The 24,929-nt window shown below is 34.8% G+C and overlaps 4 protein-coding genes across 4 annotated transcripts; 3 read left to right on the top strand and 1 right to left on the bottom strand.

The window, feature by feature from the left end:
• Nucleotides 1–7,147: 7,147 nt before the first annotated feature.
• Nucleotides 7,148–9,322, top strand: LOC18021790 (transcription factor NAI1). Its single transcript, XM_006404677.2, has 4 exons — nucleotides 7,148–7,225; nucleotides 7,349–7,826; nucleotides 8,425–8,838; nucleotides 8,943–9,322. Exons 2-4 carry the CDS (start codon nucleotides 7,353–7,355, stop codon nucleotides 9,009–9,011), a joined length of 957 nt encoding a protein of 318 aa, XP_006404740.1. The 5' UTR covers nucleotides 7,148–7,225; nucleotides 7,349–7,352; the 3' UTR covers nucleotides 9,012–9,322.
• A 1,551-nt stretch (nucleotides 9,323–10,873) lies between these two features.
• On the bottom strand, nucleotides 10,874–13,445 carry LOC18021791 (malate dehydrogenase 1, peroxisomal). Its single transcript, XM_006404678.2, has 9 exons — nucleotides 13,192–13,445; nucleotides 12,891–13,106; nucleotides 12,286–12,600; nucleotides 12,057–12,146; nucleotides 11,883–11,966; nucleotides 11,765–11,800; nucleotides 11,583–11,672; nucleotides 11,383–11,477; nucleotides 10,874–11,280 (listed from the first exon to the last, which is right to left on the bottom strand). Exons 1-9 carry the CDS (start codon nucleotides 13,252–13,254, stop codon nucleotides 11,208–11,210), a joined length of 1,062 nt encoding a protein of 353 aa, XP_006404741.1. The 5' UTR covers nucleotides 13,255–13,445; the 3' UTR covers nucleotides 10,874–11,207.
• Nucleotides 13,446–19,269: 5,824 nt separating this feature from the next.
• On the top strand, nucleotides 19,270–21,368 carry LOC18021792 (tubulin alpha chain). The gene is made up of 3 exons (XM_006404679.2): nucleotides 19,270–19,476; nucleotides 19,825–20,059; nucleotides 20,143–21,368. Exons 1-3 carry the CDS (start codon nucleotides 19,384–19,386, stop codon nucleotides 21,168–21,170), a joined length of 1,356 nt encoding a protein of 451 aa, XP_006404742.1. The 5' UTR covers nucleotides 19,270–19,383; the 3' UTR covers nucleotides 21,171–21,368.
• A 1,463-nt stretch (nucleotides 21,369–22,831) lies between these two features.
• On the top strand, nucleotides 22,832–24,067 carry LOC18021793. Its single transcript, XM_006404680.2, has one exon. The coding sequence runs from the start codon at nucleotides 22,978–22,980 to the stop codon at nucleotides 23,947–23,949; it is 972 nt and encodes a 323-aa protein (XP_006404743.1). The 5' UTR covers nucleotides 22,832–22,977; the 3' UTR covers nucleotides 23,950–24,067.
• The last annotated feature ends 862 nt before the right edge of the window (nucleotides 24,068–24,929 follow it).

The raw sequence follows: 24,929 nt of genomic DNA on the forward strand, positions 1-24,929 counted from the left end.
TAGCTACCTAGTTAACCATAATCATATTTGGACATGTCACTCAGGCCCACATAACGTCCTTAAACTGATAGCTTCGGCCCATTACTTAAACCGACAATCTGCAGTAAACTCCAAAATTCACATGCACCTCATCTGACAGCTACACAGCTTACACATTCTGCTAACAGCTCCGCAGCTTACACAATCTACTAACAGCTCCACAGCTTATACAATCTGCTAACAGCTCCGCAGCTTACACAATCTGAAAACTTCACCTTCTGCAGTTTGCTGTGTAGCCAGCACCTTTGTCAGCTCACACTTTTTTCAGGTCGCACCTTCCGCAGGTCGCACCTTCCGCAGGTCGCACCTTCTGCAGGTCGCACCTTCTGCAGGTCGCACCTTCCGCAGGTCGCACCTTCCGCAGGTACTTTTCGCAGGTCGCACAATCTGCATTATGCTTTGTAGGTTCGCACCTTCTGCAACTTGCACCTTGTGCACCCTGTACCTCTGAAGCATGTACCTCTGAAGCATGTACCTCTGTAGCATGTACCTCTGAAGTATGTATCTCTGACAGTTTCAGATTCAAGGCACATTAACAAAAACTCCACCTTGACTTGAATCCTCTAAACAAATGTATCAGATGCAGTTCACACCTTACACAACTTCAGATTCAAGTCATTCCAACAATTTTCCACCTTGACTTGAATCTTCCAAAGAGATGTACCAGATACACCTTCATGATGCCAGATGTACCAGATTTCTCCTTTGCCCCAGACGTTCCAAAATGCACTTTTACTGTGCCGGATGTACTAGACGTCCCTTGTATCAGATGTACCTGATGCACGCTTACTGTGCCAGATGTACCAGCAATCCTTTCTATCATATGTACCAAACGCACCATTATTGTGCCAGATGTACCAGATGCACTCTTCCGGTGCTAAATCTACTTGGTGTTAAGTAGAAACAGATATCTCTACAGACCAGATATCCCTTTGGACCAGATGTCCCGTCGGACTAGACACCCTTGCGGACTAGACGTTATTTCAGACCATACGCCTCTTCGGATTGGACGTTCTTTCAGATCAGACGTTCTTTTGGACCAGACACACTTCACCAGGCTCAGATGCTCCTCCAGAGCCAGATGCCCCTCACCGGGTTCAGATGCTCCTCCGAGCCAAACAACCCTCATCGGGTTCAGACGCTCCTTCGAGCCAATTTTCACTTCGGACCTGCAGTGCATAATTCACCATTTCTTCAGAACCATATACCTCTATTGATCCAACCTCATTCCTTGTAAGCTGATCATGACAGGTACGATGGTGTATAATCTCAGATGGTGTCAGTTCTGACAAACCAACTTCTATATGTAGCTTTTGACCCTCTTCGTGTAGCTCCAAATCAGTCTCGTCACGACCTATATGCAGCTCCACCTGCATCTGTAGCTTCACCTGCTTGTCAAAGCTACTTTTCTCTATAGCAGCTGTGGTTAAAGGTTCATCTTGGAACCTTCTTTCTGAATCAACATTAGAGAACATGCACTTCACTCTCCGCAGCAGCTTATGATTCATCTGCTCAGATACACCTTTCGATTGTGATGTATCCGTAACTGCGTGATGTCGGACAACTCCTTCATCCTTGCATAGCTGATTGAGCTCTGATGAACAGAATTTCTCACCTTCCTCTGACAGAATTCACATCTCCTTTTCACCTATACGAACAAAGCTCTTATGCCATAGCTCTGAAGATGCTTTTCGTTTGCAACCTCGATGATGATATCATCTGCAAGACATAGCAAAATCGTTGAGTATGCTTTGTCCTCCAGACTTGTCTTTGCAGTAGCATCGTCCTTGTTGTCTTTCGACAGCGCCGCCCAATAGCCTTGTTTCTTCAGCAACGCTCGCACCTTGATTTGCCAGAGACTGAAGCTGTTCCTCCCTATGAACTTGTCGATACTCACGTTTAACCCAGACATCTTCTCACCAGATGCGGAAACTCCCAGAACCTGGAGCTCTGATACCAGTTTGTTATAACGAATGTGAAAAGATGAAGCTATAAACGTAAAGAATACGACACAGATTTAACGTGGTTCACCAACGATGTGTTGGCTACCTCCATAGACAAAAGAAACCGATTTATTAAGGGAGACAGAAGGTTCAGAAAACCCTGATGGAGGTTATGAATCAGAATTGGAATACGTCAGAATTAGGTATAACATAGATATTTATAGCTACCTAGTTAACCCTAACCATATTTGGACCTGTCACTCAGGCCCACGTAACGTCTTCAAGCTGATAGCTTCGGCTCATTACTTAAACCGACAATCTGCAGTAAACTCCAAAACTCACATGCACCTCATCTGACAGCTACACAGCTTACACATTCTGCTAACAGCTCCGCAGCTTACACAATCTGTTAACAGCTCCGCAGCTTATACAATCTGCTAACAGCTCCGCAGCTTACACAATCTGAAAACTCCACCTTCTGCAGTTTGCTGTGTAGCCAGCACCTTTGTCAGCTCACACCTTTCTCAGGTTGCACCTTCCGCAGGTCGGACCTTCCGCAGGTCGCACCTTCCACAGATCGCACCTTCTGTAGGTCGCACCTTTTGCAGGTCGCACTTTCCACAGGTCGCACCTTCCACAAGTATTTTCCGCAGGTCGCACAATCTACATTATGTTTTGTAGGTTCACACCTTCTACAACTTGCACCTTATGAACCATGTATCTCTGAAATATGTACCTCTGTAGCATGTACCTCTGAAATATGTACTTCTGACAATTTCAGTTTCAAGGCACATTAACAAATCTCCACTTGAATCCTCCAAACAAATGTATCAGATGCACTTCGCACCTTACACAACTTCAGATTCAAGTCATTCCAACACTTTCATTTTTCTTGGTTTGCGTCTGATTTGCATAGCCATAATGTCAACTCAACATTTTTTGTAAAGAATTGTTACCATTCTTTATGATTAGATCAGATTGACACATGTCTTATATGTGGTAATATGTGGCTTTTAAATGAAAAACTATATTCTCCTTAATATATTTTCGAATAAAACTACTATGCTATCGACAAAGGCGAGATCACAAGAATCACGTGTGTACGTTCTTACCTCTGCTAATCAAACCTATAATTTATTTTTATATTTGAAAAGGCTAACTTATAAATTATTATTCGTTGAAACTGGTTTATCAACTAAATAACATTTGGGTAAACGACAAAAAAGAAAAAGGAAAAAACACTTCTGTAAATTAAGAAAAAATTTTTGACAGTACTCCAATTTTTTTTTGTATTTTTAAAATTTACTGTAATTTCAAAAATTTGAAAACTGTTTTCTTTATGTTCAAATTTATTAAAATATCTTAAATAAATCAAACATATAAAGTATTTTTGAATCAAATTGCATTATCATTGAATAATCATTTCTGTCAAAAACATAACTGATATTTTTCACGTCATCACTCAAAAGAATAAAAAAGATGGACAATACAAATAAAATGAAAAAAAAATAGTATCTGGATAAAGATTAAGAATGACAGAATGTAAAAAACATATAGCTTGTGTTCACGTATATGATGCTGAAAGGAAATTGTATCATTGACTTGCTAAAGACAATGAATGAAATCATAAAATGTGAAAAATCAACAATGGATAGTCCAAATACGAGCCACGATTAAAGACGAAGTGATGGTAACATTCACGGTCAATTATGAAAAGTAAATGTTCAAAAAAATAAAAATTGAAAAGTACTACTCACTACTAATTCTCACAAATGTATCGGATCTGATCTGTTGCACATGATGAAATGTTATTGGCGAAAAAACTTGTATAAACTTAAAGTACTTTACTGCTGTGATATCACTATATTTTACTGCAGCTATTTGAAATCGCAATAAGATCAATATAACATGTGTTAGTTTGGGAGGACATCTTGCACTAGTAGTAGTCACTAGGGTTTATATATCCATTCTATTTTCTTATCATTGTAAATTCAAATTTATATTGCATAAAAAAAGTTAGTTTCAAAGTTATAATACCTGGGTTTGTTTTCAACCTATAGAAGTTTCTTAAATCTTAAATTATCAAACTACATCTCTCAGTTAATCTTTCTAGAAATTAATAAAATAGTATAGTTCCAATTATATATTTTTGTCATCAGTTCCAATTAATATGTAGAAGTTTGAATATATATACTATATATGTAATAATGTAAACCCTTGTTACAAAAAAAAGAGTATATATACTATGTAGCTTTCAAATGACAAAAGTCACAAAACTATCTGTTGACAAAAAAAATGACAAAACTATAGTTTTGAATAAAACTCCTTTCATCCCGACAAAGGCCAGATCACACGAATCACGTGTGTATAGATGGTCAATCCTACCTTTGTTTTGCTTTGGCAATAAAATATAGAAATTGGAAATACTATGGTGCGTAAAAATCGTTATGAGAAAATAATTTTACAAAGAAAATAATTTCAGTGATATGGGTATATGCTCTACCGTCCTGGATTTGATTCCACGATTAAATCAACAAATTGTTAACATGTACTCTGGTTATTGGGCTGTTGATGATTAGTTTTAAACCTAGAAAATCTTTGGATTTATCAATTTAAAAAAATAAATATATAGATATATATATATATATCATTTTACAATCTCTAATTTCTGCACATATTAAAAAATGTTAAAATTCTATTTTCCATTTATTTAAGTAGTAATACATCAAAGTAATTATTATCTCGTTCATCAATTAACCATGCTGTCAAAATAAAACTATTTTCTGTTAATGTGAGAAAAAATAACTGTTTTGTAATTATTTTTTTGCCAATAAAAAAAATTGATACCATAGGTAATATAAGTTGTTTTCATATTTTTTTTTAAATTGTCTTTTTGTCTGATAAAAATACTTTCCAGAATTCCTATGTTAACTATAAAATGAGACAGATAATTCTTGCGGATATGATTTCGTAACTTAAGTTAATGCGTCAGGTACAGATTGGCGTTGGGTCTATAGTTTATAAAATGAGCCTTATCATTATCTCAGTCGAATTGAATTCGACCACTGTGTATCACTTCGCTCTTCGAGGCATATAATGTGTGAGTGGATTTTTCATTGTCCGCTTTTTACGTGTCTAATCTGATTTTACGCTGAAAAATATAACTAACAAATAACAATCTCCACGTTGAAAGGGACTGCTCCCTATAGTATGATATAATTAAGCCTAAGACCATCTACAGTAGTTAGAGATTCCAAATAAATCTTTAATAAAAAATATTAATATTTTATAGAATTTAGCATTATAATTAATTTTTACTGACTAAAAATAATTGAACCAATAGTAAAAAAACATATGGTTCTAGAGTATCTCATAAGTTTTTTAAAGTTTCATCTCTTTCTTTTCTTTTTATTATTTTCTTGCTTTTTTAAATAGTGAAAAAATTTCTCAAAAACTTCTACTGGGGATGCTCTAAACTCCTAACTTTTTACTTAATTCGTGCGTCTTCCGAGTCCGGACCAGACATGCACTGATGCACAGTATCATCATTGATATTATATCAATGATCTTTAGTGTATATGTGAAATGTGACGAAAATTTTGTAATGCTATACGCAAAGATGAAGAAATGTGTGATTGAGTATGACACGTCAGAAACATTGAAAAGTCGTTGTTATTATTTAATTTATTTGTCCAAATAGATTCAACGGGAGGATCATATTATTGCACAAACAAGTAGGAGTTATATAGTGGCCATTATATTCAACCTATCCTGGCTCAACAAAATAATTCAAATTATTTTTATATATGTTAGCATAAAATCTAAATCTACGTAATGGAGGATATGATTTTAGTTTTCTTTTGTATGAATGGAATATTTCATAAATAAATTGTAAAACTAATGGTAAATACTAAATAGTATTAGAATTCTACCTGTGTTTCAAAAAAAGAAAAAAAAATATTGTCTATCTTATACAGTAAAATTCTCTGCTTTTAAATAGTAAAATTATACAACAAAGCTCTCTTGGTTTTACTAGGAATCTTTCTCCTATCTTCTTGTGTTGGTTTATTTTCTTTATTGATGGATAGAGATGAGTGGTTTCATCTAGTTCTATTGTAAATACTAGTATTATTTATTCAAGCAAGCTTATTAACAAAAAAATTATACAATTATGATGGGTGCTCGGTATTTCGATGTACTGCATCTAATCTATTCAAAATTGTGCACAGAAAACACAAAACAGCACATTTTATATTAAAAAAAAACTTTAAACTTGAGTATATATGACTATATATATCTCATTCAATATGTTTCTGTAACTACATCTTATCTGATTCTTTTTCTATGCCGTTGTATCGTACCTAAAGCCACTTACACCCCCAAATAAATGTCAAGTTGGATACATTTATTAGCATAATTAAACTAATTTAAAATCATGGTGGTTTTCCAAGAACAGATCTCATCGCATCTGTAGCTATTCAAATCTCTACGCATTAATTCCAAGTTCATGTAAACGATACCCACATTTAATTTTGAGTCAATTTGGTAAATGGCAAAAGTGGAATTTAAGTTAAGTAAACAATAACTGATGGACTTCAAATTAGGTAATAACGTAATAGAACAAAGTAAATATTTGTTACATACACGTGATATATGATATGTTATTTTTATATGAATGTCTAATTTCTTAAATGGAATCCGAACAAAATAAATTATAAAATCAAAATTTGGAATTCCAACCTTTATTTTATTTGTGTTAAAATCCCAACCTTTTATTTAATAAATCACCCAATCCATAATCGTTTGAATAAAATAAAATCGTCAAAACTCCTCAAAATAACCAGATAATATATATATATATATATATATATATAGGTTTTCAGGATCTGTTTATAGTTTAAAATAATAATACTCCATAATGCTGCAAGACCTTCCAGATCGGGTGACTGATTGCTCGATATTGTGAATATGCGACTTCGTCAGCCAAATGCATATAACAATTATAAATTTTTTTTAACGCATATGCTCTTTTCAGGCAGATATAATATATTACAGAATAATTATTTTAAAAAAACGAAATCATTACGTGCACGATCAATGTGAAGCCGCGTCGACTCAAAACCCACTATAAAGAGTTCACTCGTCCACATTCACATAACAGAACAAAAGCATTCTTACTCCAAATTCCAAAATAGCATAAAAGAAACTCTAAATAGCTCCTCTCTATACAACTTTCTGCTAAGGTGTTCTTTTTGTCTTGCTTTCGTGTATAATGCAATTTTATTCTTTTTAACTATAATTTGCTTTTCCTGTTCTTGAAATTAAAATGACTAATCAAGAAATAAACATTTTTGTGATATCCACAGGCCAATGGAAGATTCGAACTTTATGGATTTAATGATTGACACAGACGAGTATCTGATTGATGATTGGGAATCCGATTTCCTTGGTGAAACTACTGATCATTTGAACACGGAACCGGGTTCGGGATCCGAATCCGGATCCGGATTGAAGCTGGTATCTGAGAGACCAACAAAGCAAATGAAAGTCAACTCAACATCTTCTTCTCCATCTTCTTCTTCTTCCGGTTCGCTCACATCCCCACGAGTGATCTCGTTCGGGTCTCCAGACCCGAAGATGAACGTGATCGAGACATCCTTGAACTTCTCCAACATAGCAAACATGGATCAGAAAGTGGGGTCCAAAAGAAAAGACTGTGGTAATAACGGAGGAAAAAGAGAGCCACATCTATTGAAAGAACATGTTTTGGCTGAACGTAAACGTCGACAAAAGCTCAGTGAACGTTTGATTGCTCTCTCTGCTCTTCTTCCTGGCCTCAAAAAGGTCAGCATCAATAAAACATTTCTTTATTATTCGGTTAAGCCTTCAATTATTGCTTTAGTTTTCGTTAAATATTTAATGTGGATATTTTACAAATAATTCTTCAACTTTGATTTACTAGTTTTAAATGTAAGCGCCGAACTTAATAAAAATTAAGAAAAATCTTTTATCTGCGTTTGCGTTTGCATCTACACTTTACAAACTCATTTAGCAAAAATAATGTATTTTTAAAAATATATATTTTTTCAAAATTATTTTCTAGTAAAATTTTGCATTTAAGACAGTCAAGCCTATTCTTCGCTCCTTGGATGTCTTTGTTTCTCGAAATGTATATACTACAAAAGAGGTTGGAACACGACTACACGAGGTATTTTATTTTCTAATATACGTCACAAAGAACCGGTAAAAATGGTTCCATGACACCATGTTTTTACCGGCCAAACTTGATTATATGAGTTGTTGGGGAAAAAAAAACAATCAAGCTTTTTATTTCTTTTAAAGTTTTTTCTTGGTGGGTTCCACTACTCTGTAAATCTTGATGGCGACACCATGTCCCTTAAACATGATCTTTAGAAACATTTTTTTGTTTGCTTGTGTTTAGGCGGACAAGGCAACGGTTCTTGAAGACGCGATCAAGCATTTGAAACATCTTCAAGAACGAGTAAAAAAGCTAGAGGAAGAGCGAGTAGGAATCAAGAAAATGGATCAATCGGTTATATTGGTGAAGAGATCTCAAGTGTATATAGACGATGATACTTCATCTTATTCTTCTACTTGCTCTGCCGGTTCTCCTCCGTCTTCTTCCTTAGACGAAGTTTCGATCTTGAAGCAGACGATGCCAATGATCGAAGCCCGAGTTTCAGACAGAGATTTGCTGATTAGGATTCATTGTGACAAGAACAAAGGTTGTCTGATTAAGATCTTGGGTTCATTGGAGAAGTTTCGTCTTGAAGTAGTCAATAGTTTTACTTTACAATTTGGAAATTCAACTCTCGTTATCACCATTCTCTCTAAGGTAATATATCTATGACTCTTATTATATTTTGATTTTATCATATTGAATTTTTTGCATACAAAATGTAACTTTTTTTCTTTCTTTTTTGATAATTTTCTTTGCAGATGGACAACAATTTTGCTCGACCTATTGAAGATGTCGTGAAGGACATAAAACTTGCATTAGCGGAATAATATTTTTTCTTAACCGCTATGTGAATTTCGCAGCGGTTAAACGTGCGATTTGATCTCCAATTTTACGCGTTGGATAATAAAATCAGAGTGAGGCATGAGATATGGGATTTGTTGAGTGGAATAAGCTGGATTAGTGTGTCTACCTAATTATGGCTGGTTTGCTATTTTTTTCCCAATATCAATGGTTCGATTTTAATAAGGGATCCTTTTAATAATGAAGATGGAAGAGTTATATCAAATATGTCAACTTTATCATCAATCATTTTACCAAACAAACTTTATCATCAATAAAATGATTAGATACTTGTTCCACGTTTTCGCGCAGGGTATGGCTTTTTACCATAGAAATAATATATATATTATTATCTTGATGTGGTTTTGGTACAAATGAGATTTAAAAAGGATTAAACTAAAGCTTATGTTATTTTGATTAAGTAGTAATGGATTAGTGGTTCTCATTTGTGTGGAATTATTTACCTGTCTTCATTTAGATATTATCATGTCTTACAATTTATTAAAAAAAATTTTGATGTCGGGTTTTTTAAACCATGTCCAAATTTTTATTCGTATGATATTATTTCGTTTTGGGTTCAATTGATAAAGTCTGCACGAATTTGTTTTTAGGTTCTTTCCTATAAAATTTCATATTAATAATATTCCAATAATTCTCCTTTCAAACTAAGGACCACACAAATCCGTGGCATTCCAACCTTCTGCGAAACTTGACATCCATTTTGTACCACCGTACTCACCTATGGAATCTGACACCAGCACCCATAGTCATAAGGTCACTTTGAGGGTTTTCTCTCCCACACTAAACACACAGCCCACATCCATTTATCTAAGTCTACCTTTTTCAGAACCTTACTCTGATACCAATTGTTAGGTTTTTCAAGCTCATGTCAAACTCTTTATTAATATGATATTGTCCACACATCTGTTTGGATTTTTTTTCAAAAGGCATCCTATTAATTACTTTTAAATATTACTTATATATTAAACACATTTTATCTAAACTTTCGATATGGACTTGGATTGATATCCCTAATACTTTATAATTGGGCTTATCCGATACCACATTCACAAGATTAATTAGTGAGATGGTAAAAATCTAAATCGCTCCCTGCTTATTAAAGAAAAAAATTGTGTTACCCGATATTATGAGTTTGTAACTTTATCAATATATGGTGCCATTCGTTTGTGGTTCTAAATCCAATATTTGACAAAAAAAATTATGTAAGAACTTAACAGAGGTTGTTAGAGTTTTTGTTAGTGCATCGAGTTTGCATTCTTTAATCATAGTAAGATATGTATGTATATTTATGCTCAAAGTATCCTTTTGTTTAAGAAAGAATAGGCCAATATTATCTATAAATTTGTGCTCAATATTCTTTAACCAATGTACCCTATTATTTATAAAACTCTATAATTATTATGTTTTGATTGGTAACCTGTAGAATGATGGAATTATGTTTTTATACATGATCCTGCATGTATTTTATCAATCAACAAAAATCTGTAGTGTAAAAAATTAATATCATTTTTATTGTTTGTATTTTAAACAATCAACAAAAATCTGCAGAGTAAAAATATAAAACCATTTTTATTGTTTGTATTTTAAACAATCATTTCAATTGTTGTTTTGTATTTCTAAATATAATATTCAATTCAGTCCTTTACTAATGTTTTTATCATCACAAAAAAAAAATTTATATTATCATTAATTATAGAAAAAAGATTGTTAATTTAGTTATTGAAGGGATTTTATTTGTGCTCCTTCATCTACGACATCATATAAAATTATATAAATTGAAACCAACATTAATTTTATACGTTCATGGGAAATGTTTGACCAAATTTGGTACTTATGAAAATTGATAACATTGCACGGCAGTCTAAAAACAATAAACCAACTTTTAAACGTACGTTTCTATTTAACAAAAAGGAACAACTACACAAGATATGAAACAATAAAACACTTAAGAGGAAACATACGAAGAAGATAATGTTGCAAGATTATTGCTATGTTCTCACTTTGATAACCCAGTTACATATCAAACGTTCTCGTATCTAAGAACACAGAGTGGTTCCCGTTTCTTGAATCTTTAAGATCAGAGACTACTCGCAAGAAAACCAACAAGAGCTTTTATTCTATTTGAAAGATAAACTTGAGTGTTTATTGACAACCAAGTCTCCTTATTTCTTCACAAAGGTAACACCTTTCGCAATACTTCCTGCAAGCTCTTTCTTTGCTTTCTCCAATCCCATTCTGATCAAATAGAGAAAGATTGCGAAAAAAAAAACAATATGAACATAAGAGATCGAAGGTTAATTCAAGTCCCAGGCTACTCAAGATTTCAACTTTTTTTACCTCTCGTATTCGTTTAATGGTCCAAGACCATACACTTCATCGATTCCACATCGTCCCAGACGCACTTTTGATGCGAAGAAGGGAAGCTCAGTCACCTGTTTGAGGAATAAGACAAAGCTTATATGTTAGTCGAATGTAATGTAATTAAGGCTAAGCTAGATAACAGATACGTTATACAGATGATTTCACAAGGACTTTACATGAGACGCCACAAATGCACACTCGACGATGTTTGCATCACCTCGTAGACCCCTGAGGCAAGCATCTGCAAACTTCACCGCTGCGTAAGCCTGTAATTTACATTCAAATGTGTTGAGAGATTGAAATGTTAAACAACATCAGGGCTTTGCCTAAAACTGCACATGTTACAAAAAAAACCTACCATTGATAGTGTTGCGGAACCTGTCCCAGCTTTAGCCTGCAAATTGATAGAAAACGCTAAATGCACCGGTGGATACGAAGTTAATGACAAAGGATGCTGAAAAAACAGTTTATACTACCTCGACAACTTCAGTGCCACCGTTTTGGATCCGGTCGGTGAGGTACTCTATCTCTTTTTGAGTGAAAGAGCAAGGAGGTTTCACCTATCACAAACATAATAAATTATGTTATCCATTTCCAGAGTCTTCTTTGCACAAACAGAAAGATAAATTCCCAGTGAATCATCTTAAAACCTGAGAAAGCAGCGGTAAAATTGTAACTCCTGCGTGTCCTCCAACAACAGGAACATCAACTTCTCGGGGATCAAGACTCATCACTTCTGCCTGTTTCAAACCATGAAGGCAAGAACTGAGTTCTAATCGATAAATGGCAACACGCGATTCTTAGCAGTGACATTAACCAAGTTATCATTTGATTCTTAACATTGGCCATACCGAAAGAGAAATATTAATGAGTGCATACCACGAAAGTATTAGCTCTAACAACATCAAGCATAGTGACGCCCATGAGTTTCTTTGGATCAAAGGTTCCAGCTTTCTTAAAAACCTCAGCTGCGATTGGCACCGTGGAGTTCACCGGATTACTGATTATATTCACAATCGCCTTAGGACAACACTTAGCTATAGCTTCAGAGAGCGTCCTCACGATCCCAGCGTTGATATTGAACAGATCATCCCTCGTCATCCCTGGTTTTCTCGGAACACCAGCAGGTATAATCACTAAATCCATACCCGTAAGTGCTTCTTCTAACTGCGGTTGCCCTAGAAATCCACGAACCTAGAACAAGTTCCAAGAAAAACAGTGACAAGAAACTCGAGACTCAGTATCACTTTATGATCTTAAAGCTCATTTCTCTCTGTTACACTATCATCTAACAAATGATTTCGAATCATAGCTCTTCAAGTATCAGCAATGAACTATTTGCATCATCTAAGTAACGCCTTAAAACACTAGAATTTGGAGCTAGTGTCCATGATCCTGAGCTCAAAGTTCTTAACTCATTATCTAAGTACTGCGAATTTTGGAATCAAAAGACTTGAAAATTCTAGAAGATAAGTAGAGCTTACGATGGCACTAGTGTCCATGTGGCTAATATCTGCAGTAACACCAGGAGCATTAGCAACATCGTAGAGATGAAGAACCGAGACCAAAGGATTCATCTTCATCAACATCGCAAGAGGCTGCCCGATCCCACCGGCTGCTCCAAGTATCGCCACTTTGAATCCGGAAGATCCGCCTTTGGCCCGACAACCCACCGATCTTAGACCCGACCCTTCACACATCTAAACCCAAATTCGAAATCGGGTCAAACACCAAATAGGATCAGGAGAATCGGACGAAAGTGGAAATTCGAAAAGCGAGACGAACCTGATCAAGGTTAGGAGGATTGAGATGAGCAGAGATTCTCGCGATACGTTGGTTCGCATCCATATTAGCTGATTTTGCTTCGATTGATTATATATGATCAAAATGAAAGCGAGCGAATCGGCGAGAAATGGTACGAGGGAGGTTTATATAACGGAGATTGAAGGTGAAGATGACGTCAAAAATGGTAAGATGTATTGGGAAGCGTGACGAGTACAGAGTTTATCTTCCTTCGAGTGGGCGGCTGAAAAGCCATAAGCTAAAAAGCTATGTGTCTAATAATTAATTTTTTTTTAATTATTTTTATTAACTTAAACCCTGAAAATTATATCATTTTCCTTATATATCTTCATAATCACGAAAATATTAGATAAAACCCACCCGTTTTAAGCCTACCTGATAACCCATAAAAATCTAATTTCTTTCTAAAAAAAAAAATTCTTTTAATTTTTTAATTCTTTTTCTTTAATTATCCTTTTTTTTTCTCTATTCATCTTCATCATCGGCGATAGATTCTAAAAATCACCAAAATCATATCTTCATCATCCAAACTTTGTCTCTTCATTCTCTGTAATCAGTTTTTTATCTTTATCTTCTCTTCCAACCACAATTGTTGAAACTTCAAACCCCAAATAGGTTTTTATTTAGAGATTTATGGATTTCACAATTTAGGGATTGGATTTGCCAAAATTGCTTGTTCGGTATGCAAATCGGGTTGGTTACCCATGATTAGGTCTTTGCATAGATAATTTATCGAATATAGTTGTTGAATCGTAGTGATTCTTAGGTAGATTAGAATTAAAATCCAAGTTCATCACCAAATCTGCAGAGGAGGACAACTGGTACGAATGGTACAACTAAGAGATAAGAGGACAACTAGTACAATTGGCACAACTATGAGATAGAGAGGACAACTGGTACAAATAGGTATAACTAAGACAACTTAAATAATTGCTGATTAAAAATTCTTTTATTATAATTGCAAATCGGGTTGGTAACCTAGTTTTATGTGACGATTAGGTATTTGCATGGATAATTTGTTAAATATAATCGTTCAATTGTAGTGATTCTTAGGTAAATTATAATTATACCTGAATTCATCACCAAATCTGCAGAGGAGGACAACTGGTACGAATGGTACAACTAAGAGATAAGAGGACAACTAGTACAATTGGTACAACTATGAGATAGAGGACAACTGGTACAAATAGGTATAACTAAGGCAACTTAAATAATTGCTTATTAAAAATTTTTTTATTATAATTACAAATCGGGTTGGTAACCCAGTTTTATGTGACGATTAGGTATTTGCATGGATAATTTGTTAAATATAATCGTTGAATTGTAGTGATTCTTAGGTAAATTATAATTATACCTGAGTTCATCACCAAATCTGCAGAGGAGGACAACTGGTACGAATGGTACAACTAAGAGATAAGAGGACAACTAGTACAACTGATACAACTATGAGATAGAGGACACCTAGTACAAATGGATATAAGTCTACAACTAAGACACCTTGAATAATTGTTAATTAAGAATTGTTTACGATATTTTTAAGAAATAATGAGTATCAGCCACACAAGCAATTCAATAGATTTTATATCATTTAATACCTCATATTTGGGCAGATAACTTATTCAGTATTACTAGATAAGATATTGTATGTAAGAAGATTGCGATATATGAAACTAAACAACTTTAGAGTAGATAATTTATGTGGACAATGAATTGCACATATAAATGAAACTAAGTGGAGTATTTCTGATAATATACAAGAATTTTTTGTCTTATTGCCGAATTACACCAAAAAAATAAAATCAAAAAGTGGTTTTTATTCTCCAAAAAATGTTGCCAAAAGATAGCAAAAGTAGCATGGAAACTAAATTAGCTAATGAAATTACATTTTAGCCGAAGAATTTTCATTCTCGATAGCCACTTTTTAGCAGAGAAAATCTTTCACAAATAGGGATAAACAAAGTACAGTTAGACACATATATACAATTATCTATAACTTCTTAATCTAAAAACAAGGTACAACTGAATGAAAGATTCAACTTATTTCAGTTTTAGTGTGTACATGAGTATTTTGGAGTTATTTGTATTTTAAATTTCTTGGATTTCTTTAATTTTTTGCATTACTATTTATTTTGGAGTTATTTATATTTTAGATTTCTTTGATTTCTTGCATTACTATTTATTTGGAGTTATTTGTATTTTGAATTTCTCCAGGGCAACTAGGTGCAACTTGGGACAACTATATTTTAATTGTAGTGTTAAAAAATAAATTCCTAATATTATTTACTTAAAAGCCAATATAACCCATACCCTAATAACTGTATCTTTTCACGTCTATACTAGAAATAATAAAATAAAACTTTGTTTTGTTCAAAGAACCAAATATTATTGGTTTCACGTGAAATAACCCTTATGTTATAAGGAAGTCTTTGACAATGTTATCCATCTTATGCAAGCATCTATGCCAAAATATAGGAAATAGAAAAATAATGACGCAAAACCCTTGGGGCTGCTATATAATGTTCGAAATTTTTGTGGACAACTAGAACATAATAATTTATGTTGAAGGATAACTGAAAAAACTACAAAATCGATCAAAGGACAACTATTACAAATTTTGGACAACTGGACAATTAGGTACAACTATGTTGTCAGTCGTAGACGCACGTGCGCCGACAAAAAGGGACATGTGCGCAGTCAAAGTACCACGTGCGCCGTCAATTTTATACATAGTTGTACTTAGTTGTCCAGTTGTCCAAAATTTTTCATAGTTGTCCTTTGACAATTTTAGTATTTTTTCCAGTTGTCCCTTGATATAAATTATTATTTTGTAGTTGTCCACATGATTTTTGACTATTGTAGTCCATTTACAACATTTTCATAAACAATTTATGCAAAATCACAATTTTGTCTCTTTTCCATCATAAGATTGTTAACATTATCAAAGTCTTTTTTGTATCATATGGGGTGTTCGATGTGAAACCAATAATATGTATTAGAAAAATGATAAATTTCATGTTATCCATCTTTTTAATTTTATTTCTTATAGTTTACAAATTTTTTACATTTTTAAGTGAATATTTGCTTTCTATATTTATAGTTTATCACTATTATTTTCTAATGAAAGAATTGCATATAATTGTACATATGTGTCCAGTTGTACCTTGTTTATTTCCATCCAGAAAGTATTCTCTGCCAAAAATGAAATTCTCTAGATTAGATTGACTTACCTAAGTGTCACTATCCATCAAAATAACATGTGCACTTATGTGCGCCGTCAATTTTTGTACATAGTTGTACCTAATTGTACTAGTTGTCCTCCTCTGCAGATTTGGAGATGAACTCAGATATAATTATACTTTACCTAAGAATCACTACGATTCAACGACTATATTTAAGAAATTATTCATAATCGTCATATAAAACTAGGTTACCAACCCGATTTTCAATTATAATAAAAGAATTTTCAATCAACAATTATTTAAGTTGTCTTAGTTATACCTATTTGTACCAGTTGTCCTCTATCTCATAGTTGTATCAGTTGTACTAGTTGTCCTCTTATCTCTTAGTTGTACCATTCGTACCAGTTGTCCTCTTCTGCAGATTTGGTGATGAACTCGGATTTTCTACCTAAGAGTCACTACGATTCAACAACTATATTTGATAAATTATATATGCAAAGACCTAATCATCACATAAACTAGGTTACCAACCCGATTTACATACCAAACAAGCAATTTTGACAAATTCAATCCCTAAATTGTAAAATCCCCAAATTTCTAAACAAAAACCTAAATGGGTTTGAAACTTCAACAATGGTGGTGGAGAGAAGAGATAAAAACAATAAAGTGATTACAGAGGATGAAGAAGAGGAGGAGAGGCGAGGGTTTGACGGCGAGAATGAGATTTGGTGGTTTTCAGAATCCATCGACAAAACGGTGACGAAGAAGAAGAAACAGAAAAAAAAAAAAATTTTGAAATTATTTTTGAAATTAATTTCGTTTTAAATTATTAATTTCAATTTAAATAAAATCAATCACTTTTTTATTAAATTCAGGAATGCCACAAAACAATTCATTAAGGGTAAAATAGGAATTACATGTGTATTATAGCACACAGACTTGTTTATGGCACAGCAGATTAACTTTTTTCAATTTATGGAATTTTAGTCATGTAAGCTCTTCCTTCATGTCTTCTCGATCCAAACATGGAAGAAATTATTTGGATAATACAAAAATCGCAAGTCTTTGAGTTTCAGAAAATAATATAATATTATTATGGAACTTCAGAATTTGTTTTTCATAAACTATTTATGGACTTGTGTAGTTGATTATCAAGATAAAAGTACTTTTCCTTTGAAAAAAAAATGTCATTTGAAGTGAAAAAAGAAAAAAAAAAACTTGTTGGTTCATTTTCAAGATAAAACATTGTTCATCACACGAGTTATGAATTTAGTTTTTAAAGAATGCATTTTTCCTGTTTCAAATTATAGATGAAAATGTAAATTATGTATTCGGTTTGGATTTCTAAACAATGTTAGGTATTAATCTTGTTGAAGAAAACAATTAAAAAAATTAACATATTATATGGTAAACTATTTATAGTTCAATTTGTTACGATCAAGACTGTCCATTATAACCAAGGGTCAATAGCTAAACTGGTAAAGATCTCAGACAAAATCTAGAGGTTGCTAATTTGAATGACTTTTTGGACAAAACTAATATTATATATTGTAGTTTCGGGTTTGGAGGAATTACGAATTTCGGCCCAGAACCTCTTGGAAATTCAAAAAAAAAATGTCCATTATAATGTCACTATAAATTAGATTATCTATCAATTATCATGAATTCATTTTTTTGCTAAATTGTAAATATTTTATTAAAAATATAAAAGTTTAGGTGTTATAAATTATTAAAATATTGGTCTCATAGCTAAAAAAGAGAAAAAAATATGGAAGCAAATACAATCGGTATTGAACCGACATTGAAGCTGTGAAATACAAATGACGAGTAGCGATAAAGAGTTTGAAGGCCCGAAGAAAAGATGAAACCAAGATAGGATCAAATGGAGATCCCAAAAGAAAAGACCGTGAAGCGCCCATCTCACAAATCATAAGCTTTTTCATCCGGTAACACAAAAAAGAGCCATTCCTCTATGGAGTCCGAGGAGGTCTGACCTCAACATTTATAGTTCAACACTCAACCAACAAAAAAAGATCTGGTACTAAAACGAGACTACACTAACTATCAAGCGAAGACTAGCTAGTTCACGCTACCAAGATACTTTTCCAATGTCGATAGCACTAAAACGAGCAACTTCACAGCTCAACAGCCTTACTAACTCCTCCAAAAGCAAGACAAACGAGACAAAAAACCGAACTTAAAGAAACCTTAATCCAACACCACCAAAGAACACAAACATGCCAACATGTATTATGAATTCATGTATTGTAGAAATAAATTTTTGGATAGAACCATCATCACTGTCGTTTGTGTTGCATAAACTTAAATCGAACTGTTCATTCAAAACATTAGATCATCGTTTTAAAATCAAATATCTTAGTCTAATACACACACAAAAACGGGACACACACACAAAAACGGGACACACACACAAAACAAAACAAAAAACATATTTGATTGGATCTATATCTATCTAATGGGCTAGGCTTCTTTCCGGAAAGGCCCAATAATTATGGTCAATGTCAAAGTCAAACAGTGAAACAACACTCGGTCCTTGTTTTAGTTGTTAGTTTGTTACGACGTGGCTTTCTTCACGCAAAAAAAGAACGGGAATATTAAGTATTAAATACACATTAAATAATAATAATAAAAATATCTCGAAAACAGATCATCCGAACTTTCGCCGGTTTTTCAAAATTCAAAAATCGTGGGAGAATTCAGAATAACTTGAAATCGAGGCAAACTAACTAACCACGGTTAAAACAAAATCGGTTGATTGATTGAATATTTAACTGTGGTTAGTATTAACTTGGGTTAGAGACACAGAGTGCTTCTTCTTCTTCTTCGTCTCTGACAACAACTTCTATAAATAAACGAGACTTGCTTCAGATTTGCTTTTCACGAGAAAAAGAGAGCATCGCGTCTTAATAAACGCTGCTTCAATTTTCGAAGTTTTCTCTCGCCATTCCTCAGATTTTCTCGCCGCGAAAAGAAAATGAGAGAGTGTATCTCGATCCACATTGGCCAAGCCGGAATCCAAGTCGGAAATGCTTGTTGGGAGCTTTACTGCCTCGAGCATGGCATTCAGGTATATCTTAATCCGCCTCTCATTTCTTCCCCATTCTTCGTAGATCCAGAGGTTTCGTCTTCCGGATTCTAGATAATATGCTAAATTTTCTCCAGATCTGATTTCTTTCGTTTCCATAGTTAGATCTCTGTAATTTCGTAGCTAATTAGTACCGTGTTGGTGTGATTTTGGCTTCTTTATCTCGTAATTATACTTTTTTGGATCGGAGACAAGTAGTTCCAGAGAAAAAGCCACTAAATTATCTGATTAGACTTGGGAGATTTTACTAATGAATGTTAGATCTCGAGAAATTGTTGATCATTTTGATCCTAAAATGTTTTTTTCGGTTTGTTGTTGTTGTTGATGAAGCCTGATGGTCAAATGCCGAGTGACAAAACTGTTGGAGGAGGTGATGATGCCTTCAACACATTCTTCAGCGAGACTGGTGCTGGGAAACACGTTCCTCGTGCGGTGTTTGTCGATTTGGAACCAACCGTGATCGATGAAGTCAGGACCGGTACTTATCGCCAGCTCTTCCATCCAGAGCAACTCATCAGCGGCAAAGAAGATGCTGCAAACAACTTTGCCCGTGGCCATTACACCAGTGAGTGACTCAATAACTCTCTTTTAAAGATTCACTCAACAAAAACGTCCATGCTTATGTTTGATTGTTAATTTCTTGCTCAGTTGGGAAAGAGATTGTGGATCTTTGCTTGGACCGAATCCGGAAGCTAGCTGATAACTGCACTGGTCTACAAGGCTTCCTTGTGTTCAATGCTGTTGGTGGTGGTACTGGTTCAGGTCTTGGGTCTCTCTTACTCGAGCGTCTCTCTGTTGACTATGGAAAAAAATCCAAGCTTGGATTCACAGTGTACCCATCACCTCAGGTTTCGACTTCTGTCGTTGAGCCTTACAACAGTGTTCTCTCGACTCACTCTCTCCTTGAACACACTGATGTATCTGTGTTGCTCGACAATGAAGCCATTTATGATATCTGTAGACGTTCCCTCGACATTGAGCGTCCTACTTACACCAACCTGAACCGTTTAGTCTCTCAGGTTATCTCATCTCTCACTACTTCCCTGAGATTTGATGGTGCCTTGAACGTGGATGTAACTGAGTTCCAAACCAACTTAGTCCCATACCCAAGAATCCACTTCATGCTCTCGTCCTACGCTCCTGTCATCTCAGCAGAGAAAGCCTACCATGAGCAGCTTTCAGTTGCGGAGATCACAAACACAGCGTTCGAGCCTTCCTCTATGATGGCTAAGTGTGACCCGCGCCACGGAAAATACATGGCTTGTTGTTTGATGTACAGAGGAGATGTTGTTCCAAAGGATGTCAACGCTGCGGTTGCAACCATTAAGACCAAACGAACCATCCAGTTTGTGGATTGGTGTCCGACAGGGTTTAAGTGTGGAATCAATTACCAGCCACCTACTGTTGTCCCTGGTGGTGATCTTGCCAAAGTCCAGAGAGCTGTGTGTATGATCTCAAACTCGACGAGCGTCGCTGAGGTTTTCTCGAGGATTGATCATAAGTTTGATCTGATGTACGCGAAGAGAGCCTTTGTTCATTGGTATGTTGGTGAAGGTATGGAGGAAGGTGAGTTCTCTGAGGCTCGTGAGGATCTTGCAGCACTTGAGAAGGATTATGAAGAGGTTGGTGCAGAAGGTGATGAAGGTGATGATGATGACGAAGGAGAAGAGTATTAAATGGATTACTTTCTTAGCTCTCTGTTTCTCTCTTTTGTCGAACTGATTCAATATTTGAAGCTTTCTCTTGTGTGTGTTTGTGGTTTCCATTGTTCCTCTGCTTTTGACTTCCTTTGTTGGTATGAATTATGAAATGTGGCTTTGCCTTGTGTTTGCGTTTGTGACTATGCTTATACTAATCGTTTTTCTCTATTTGATGACGTGAGACTTAAGGCTCTAACAACACTTGATCGATTTTTGTGTTTTGATTCGGGACTCAATATATCAAGACGACACCAAATGACATTAACGTATACACACAAGTTTATAATAAATAAATATGAAAGTCCACATGCTTTGGTTGATATCCATAAATTTCAATGAACGTTCACAAAAGTTGGTCTAGTTTTAAAAAACAAGACACCTATGTAATGTTTTCACAGTTTAAACTTTTTTACTACGATAATTTATTTTGGTTGTGCCAACTTTCTTTAAATGTTTTCTGGACCTATCTACATATTCAAAAAAAAAAAAAAAACAATGTTGTTAATCCCATTGTTTTATTCACATGAACAGATGGGTATTCACAAAAGTTTTATGGATTTGTCACATCATTTCACCTTAAAAATAAGAGTATGAAACCATCCTTTCTGTAAGACCCATACCCGAATTGTTAACTTAACCCGAAGACAAACTCAGACACTACAAATTCTCTTTCGAGGTTATACTGTAAGATTTGTCGTTTGTCCAGTTACTAATTTGAACGAGAATATTCTCAAGACATCAAATCGGTATTTCAAGATACGGACAGGTTCAAACAATTATTGTCCTACACAAGATCTCATCAAATATACATGTTTTACGTTCTATCTGATAAATCAAGGACTTTAATTATGTGTGTAATGTAAGCATATCCCCATTTCTGCTACAAAAGCGATATCACGTATAAACATAAGACAAAACCAGCCCTTGAGACTCAAAGTCGACACATTCTGTCTTCAACGACAAATATTTTGGATACCAAAAGCTAAACAGATCGAATCTCTCAAGATAAAATAAACAAATAAAATCCCAAAAGGAAGATTAACTTTTTATCATTTGTCTTGAAATCCTACCTAATCAGTATTTTGAAACTCAAAAAGGTTTTTGGCTCAGATAAACTTCCATTGATTAACTTGCACTATTACAACTATGAGAATAAGCTATTAAGATTATCGTCTTTAATCTATATTATGTATCTTAGCTTTAAATATCATGGGTTGTTTATAGTTTTAAAGGGGTACTGTAGTTAGATAGTAAAATTAATGTATTGATTTGGAGCAAGATTTTCAAAATTTTCAAGTCTTTTGAAGTGATCATTTGCCATAACCATTTGCCATAATCCTTACATTTCTTCTAAATATGTGACTTTTGGTAATTCCAAATTAGAAACAGTTACATCTGTATAACATTTTATCCCCAATAAATTTGGTTCAAGTTTGTAAACCCATCTATCTACCCATTTTTGTGGTTGTTGAAAAAACATTGTGATTTTTTAGTTTTGTAAAAGTTAAAAGATTTTTAATAATTTAATTGAGCTCACTAGCTAATATTTGCTGTAAGATCTAGAGGTAGATATTATTACCTTTGGTAAATATATTATTTAACACGATTCAGTTTCCCTCTAATGCACTTTTGCTGTATATAGAAAAATCACAATGGTTCCAATTTACATAACTTTCTATAATCATTCATACAATTAATATGTTTAAGAAATTAGATTTGATTCTCTCCCTTATAAATAATTATCTCTTGACTACTTTCAGCTAATCCTATCTAGAATACAAAGATGAATCATCGTCTTCACGGAATAATTAGCCCACTTTCACACATAACCACAGATCCTATTCGATCCTCCGTTAAGCCTCCGTCGCCGGTTTACTGCATAACCACAATTAACCATTTGAAATCTCTAACCGGTCTCGATGTTTCACCTGGACTCACCAGTCAAGAGATCTCAGCCGTTGAATCTTCCATTGGTTTCTCCTTCCCTCTTGATCTCCGTTCGATTCTCCAAACGGGTCTTCCGGTGGGTACCCATTTCCCCAATTGGCGATCCGGGTCGACCCGGAATAATCTCCTTCTCTTATTCAATCTCCCTCTCCTCCATATATCGAAGATCGTCGTCAGAAACGGATTCTGGGTCGATTCATGGGGAACCCGAACCGGATCCGACGCGGAGGCTTTATCGCTCGTCAGGAAATTGATGGAAATTGCTCCGGTTCTCGTTCCCGTCTACGGCGATTTCTACGTCCCTTCGACGACGCCGAATTTGGCGGGAAATCCTGTGTTTAAAATCGACGGCGACGGAGTTAGGATTTTGAGCTGCGACGTCGCTGGGTTTCTCCAGGGACTCAATCGAAAGGGCGATCGTCGAGATTCCGGTGATTCGCGACGGCGTAAAATTGAGTTCTGGACTGACGTGGCGGAGCGAGGGAGGACGATGATGGTGGCACGTCATCCCACGCGCGGTTGGTGGAGCGCGTTAGGTTGTGATAGGTTAAGGGCGTGTTTGGACGATGCGTTTTGGAAGCTGAGAGAAGCTGGATGGAAGGAAGACGAGGTTCGCGATATGATGATGATGGACGGTGTAGATCGAGACACGTGTACGCAAACGTTTTCTTCGCGTGACGTGGTGGACGCGTTTGGCGGTCATGGGATGGACGATGTAGATCGAGACACGTGTACGGAGGAAGGAGATAGTCAAAAACGCGTAGAAGTAACGACGTTGAGGCATTTACTGTTATCTCATGAGGCATGAGTTTCACTGACCGTTGGAATGGATCACCTAAAATTGATCGGTTGAGATACTATAGTTATGTAAATTGCTAATGTCTATGTTTTAGATGAACATATTACAGTAATAGATTTTTTTTAAAGTGGATTATAAGATATTGGTCTGAGTTTGATTTCGTAATTGGTTATTTGCCATGTAAATGTCTGATATCTTTAGTTTTGTTAGCAATTTAATCCGTATTTTTTATGAAACTCGGAAGATTAATACACTAACACATTTGTCGAGGCACATCATGTGGTTTTGCTTGGTTTTGGGTAATCACGTTTCGGTTCGGTTCAATTACTTAGTTTGATTTTGCTTATATAACAAATCAGTGAGAAAGTAAAGTCTTAATGTAACAAAATACAGTCGACATGGTTACACTTGATCAACTTTATATTGTTTTTGAGCAAAAGCCACAAAGAATTTCAAACTCTCAAGACGTGACAGTCGGTCTACCCCTAAGAATTGGCTCAACATGGTTTCCTAAATTCGATATATAACAAAACTTTGTCTACCCCCAAAAATATTGTCTTTCTTCTTTTTCTTTTCTAGGAAGAAAAGTTCCGCACAGATATTTTGAAACATCAATGTTTCCTTTCACAAAAAGCCTCTAACATGGAAAAAGCTGCTTCCATGGAATAAGACTATGTGAAAGAAAACACTGTTGTTTTAAATATTCGATACGACTATTAGGGAAATAACAAATTGAAGACTTTTTGAGTGGCAATTAAGAACTTTGAAGGTGAAGAAGATTTAGAAAGAAGAGAAAAATGAGCGGAGATGGATCAAGAAATAAACTAGCATGCGGCTAGGGCTGATGTAGCCAAGTTAAGAATGTCGAGTATATATATAGGACTACATCGTCTCCAGGCCCGGCCCATACTATTTTTAAACCTAAAGCAAAAAAACACATATAAGCCCATTTACAAATATCGTTCTTTTAAATATGATTAGAAACGCAT

This window comes from Eutrema salsugineum, unplaced genomic scaffold (genome assembly GCF_000478725.1).
Source record: "Eutrema salsugineum unplaced genomic scaffold, Eutsalg1_0 scaffold_15, whole genome shotgun sequence".
Classification (NCBI taxonomy): domain Eukaryota; kingdom Viridiplantae; phylum Streptophyta; class Magnoliopsida; order Brassicales; family Brassicaceae; genus Eutrema; species Eutrema salsugineum.

Excerpts from the sequence above, each read along its gene's own strand:
- LOC18021792 (XM_006404679.2), top strand. The coding sequence starts at position 19,384 with ATGAGAGAGTGTATCTCGATCCACATTGGCCAAGCCGGAATCCAAGTC. Across the intron at positions 19,477-19,824 it reads GCCTCGAGCATGGCATTCAG|CCTGATGGTCAAATGCCGAG; the intron begins GTATATCTTAAT and ends TTGTTGATGAAG. Across the intron at positions 20,060-20,142 it reads TGCCCGTGGCCATTACACCA|TTGGGAAAGAGATTGTGGAT; the intron begins GTGAGTGACTCA and ends TTTCTTGCTCAG.
- LOC18021793 (XM_006404680.2), top strand. The coding sequence starts at position 22,978 with ATGAATCATCGTCTTCACGGAATAATTAGCCCACTTTCACACATAACC.
- LOC18021791 (XM_006404678.2), bottom strand. The coding sequence starts at position 13,254 with ATGGATGCGAACCAACGTATCGCGAGAATCTCTGCTCATCTCAATCCT. Across the intron at positions 11,801-11,882 it reads GTGGCACTGAAGTTGTCGAG|GCTAAAGCTGGGACAGGTTC; the intron begins GTAGTATAAACT and ends ATCAATTTGCAG. Across the intron at positions 11,673-11,764 it reads GTTCCGCAACACTATCAATG|GCTTACGCAGCGGTGAAGTT; the intron begins GTAGGTTTTTTT and ends TGTAAATTACAG.
- LOC18021790 (XM_006404677.2), top strand. The coding sequence starts at position 7,353 with ATGGAAGATTCGAACTTTATGGATTTAATGATTGACACAGACGAGTAT. Across the intron at positions 7,827-8,424 it reads TTCTTCCTGGCCTCAAAAAG|GCGGACAAGGCAACGGTTCT; the intron begins GTCAGCATCAAT and ends GCTTGTGTTTAG. Across the intron at positions 8,839-8,942 it reads TTATCACCATTCTCTCTAAG|ATGGACAACAATTTTGCTCG; the intron begins GTAATATATCTA and ends TTTTCTTTGCAG.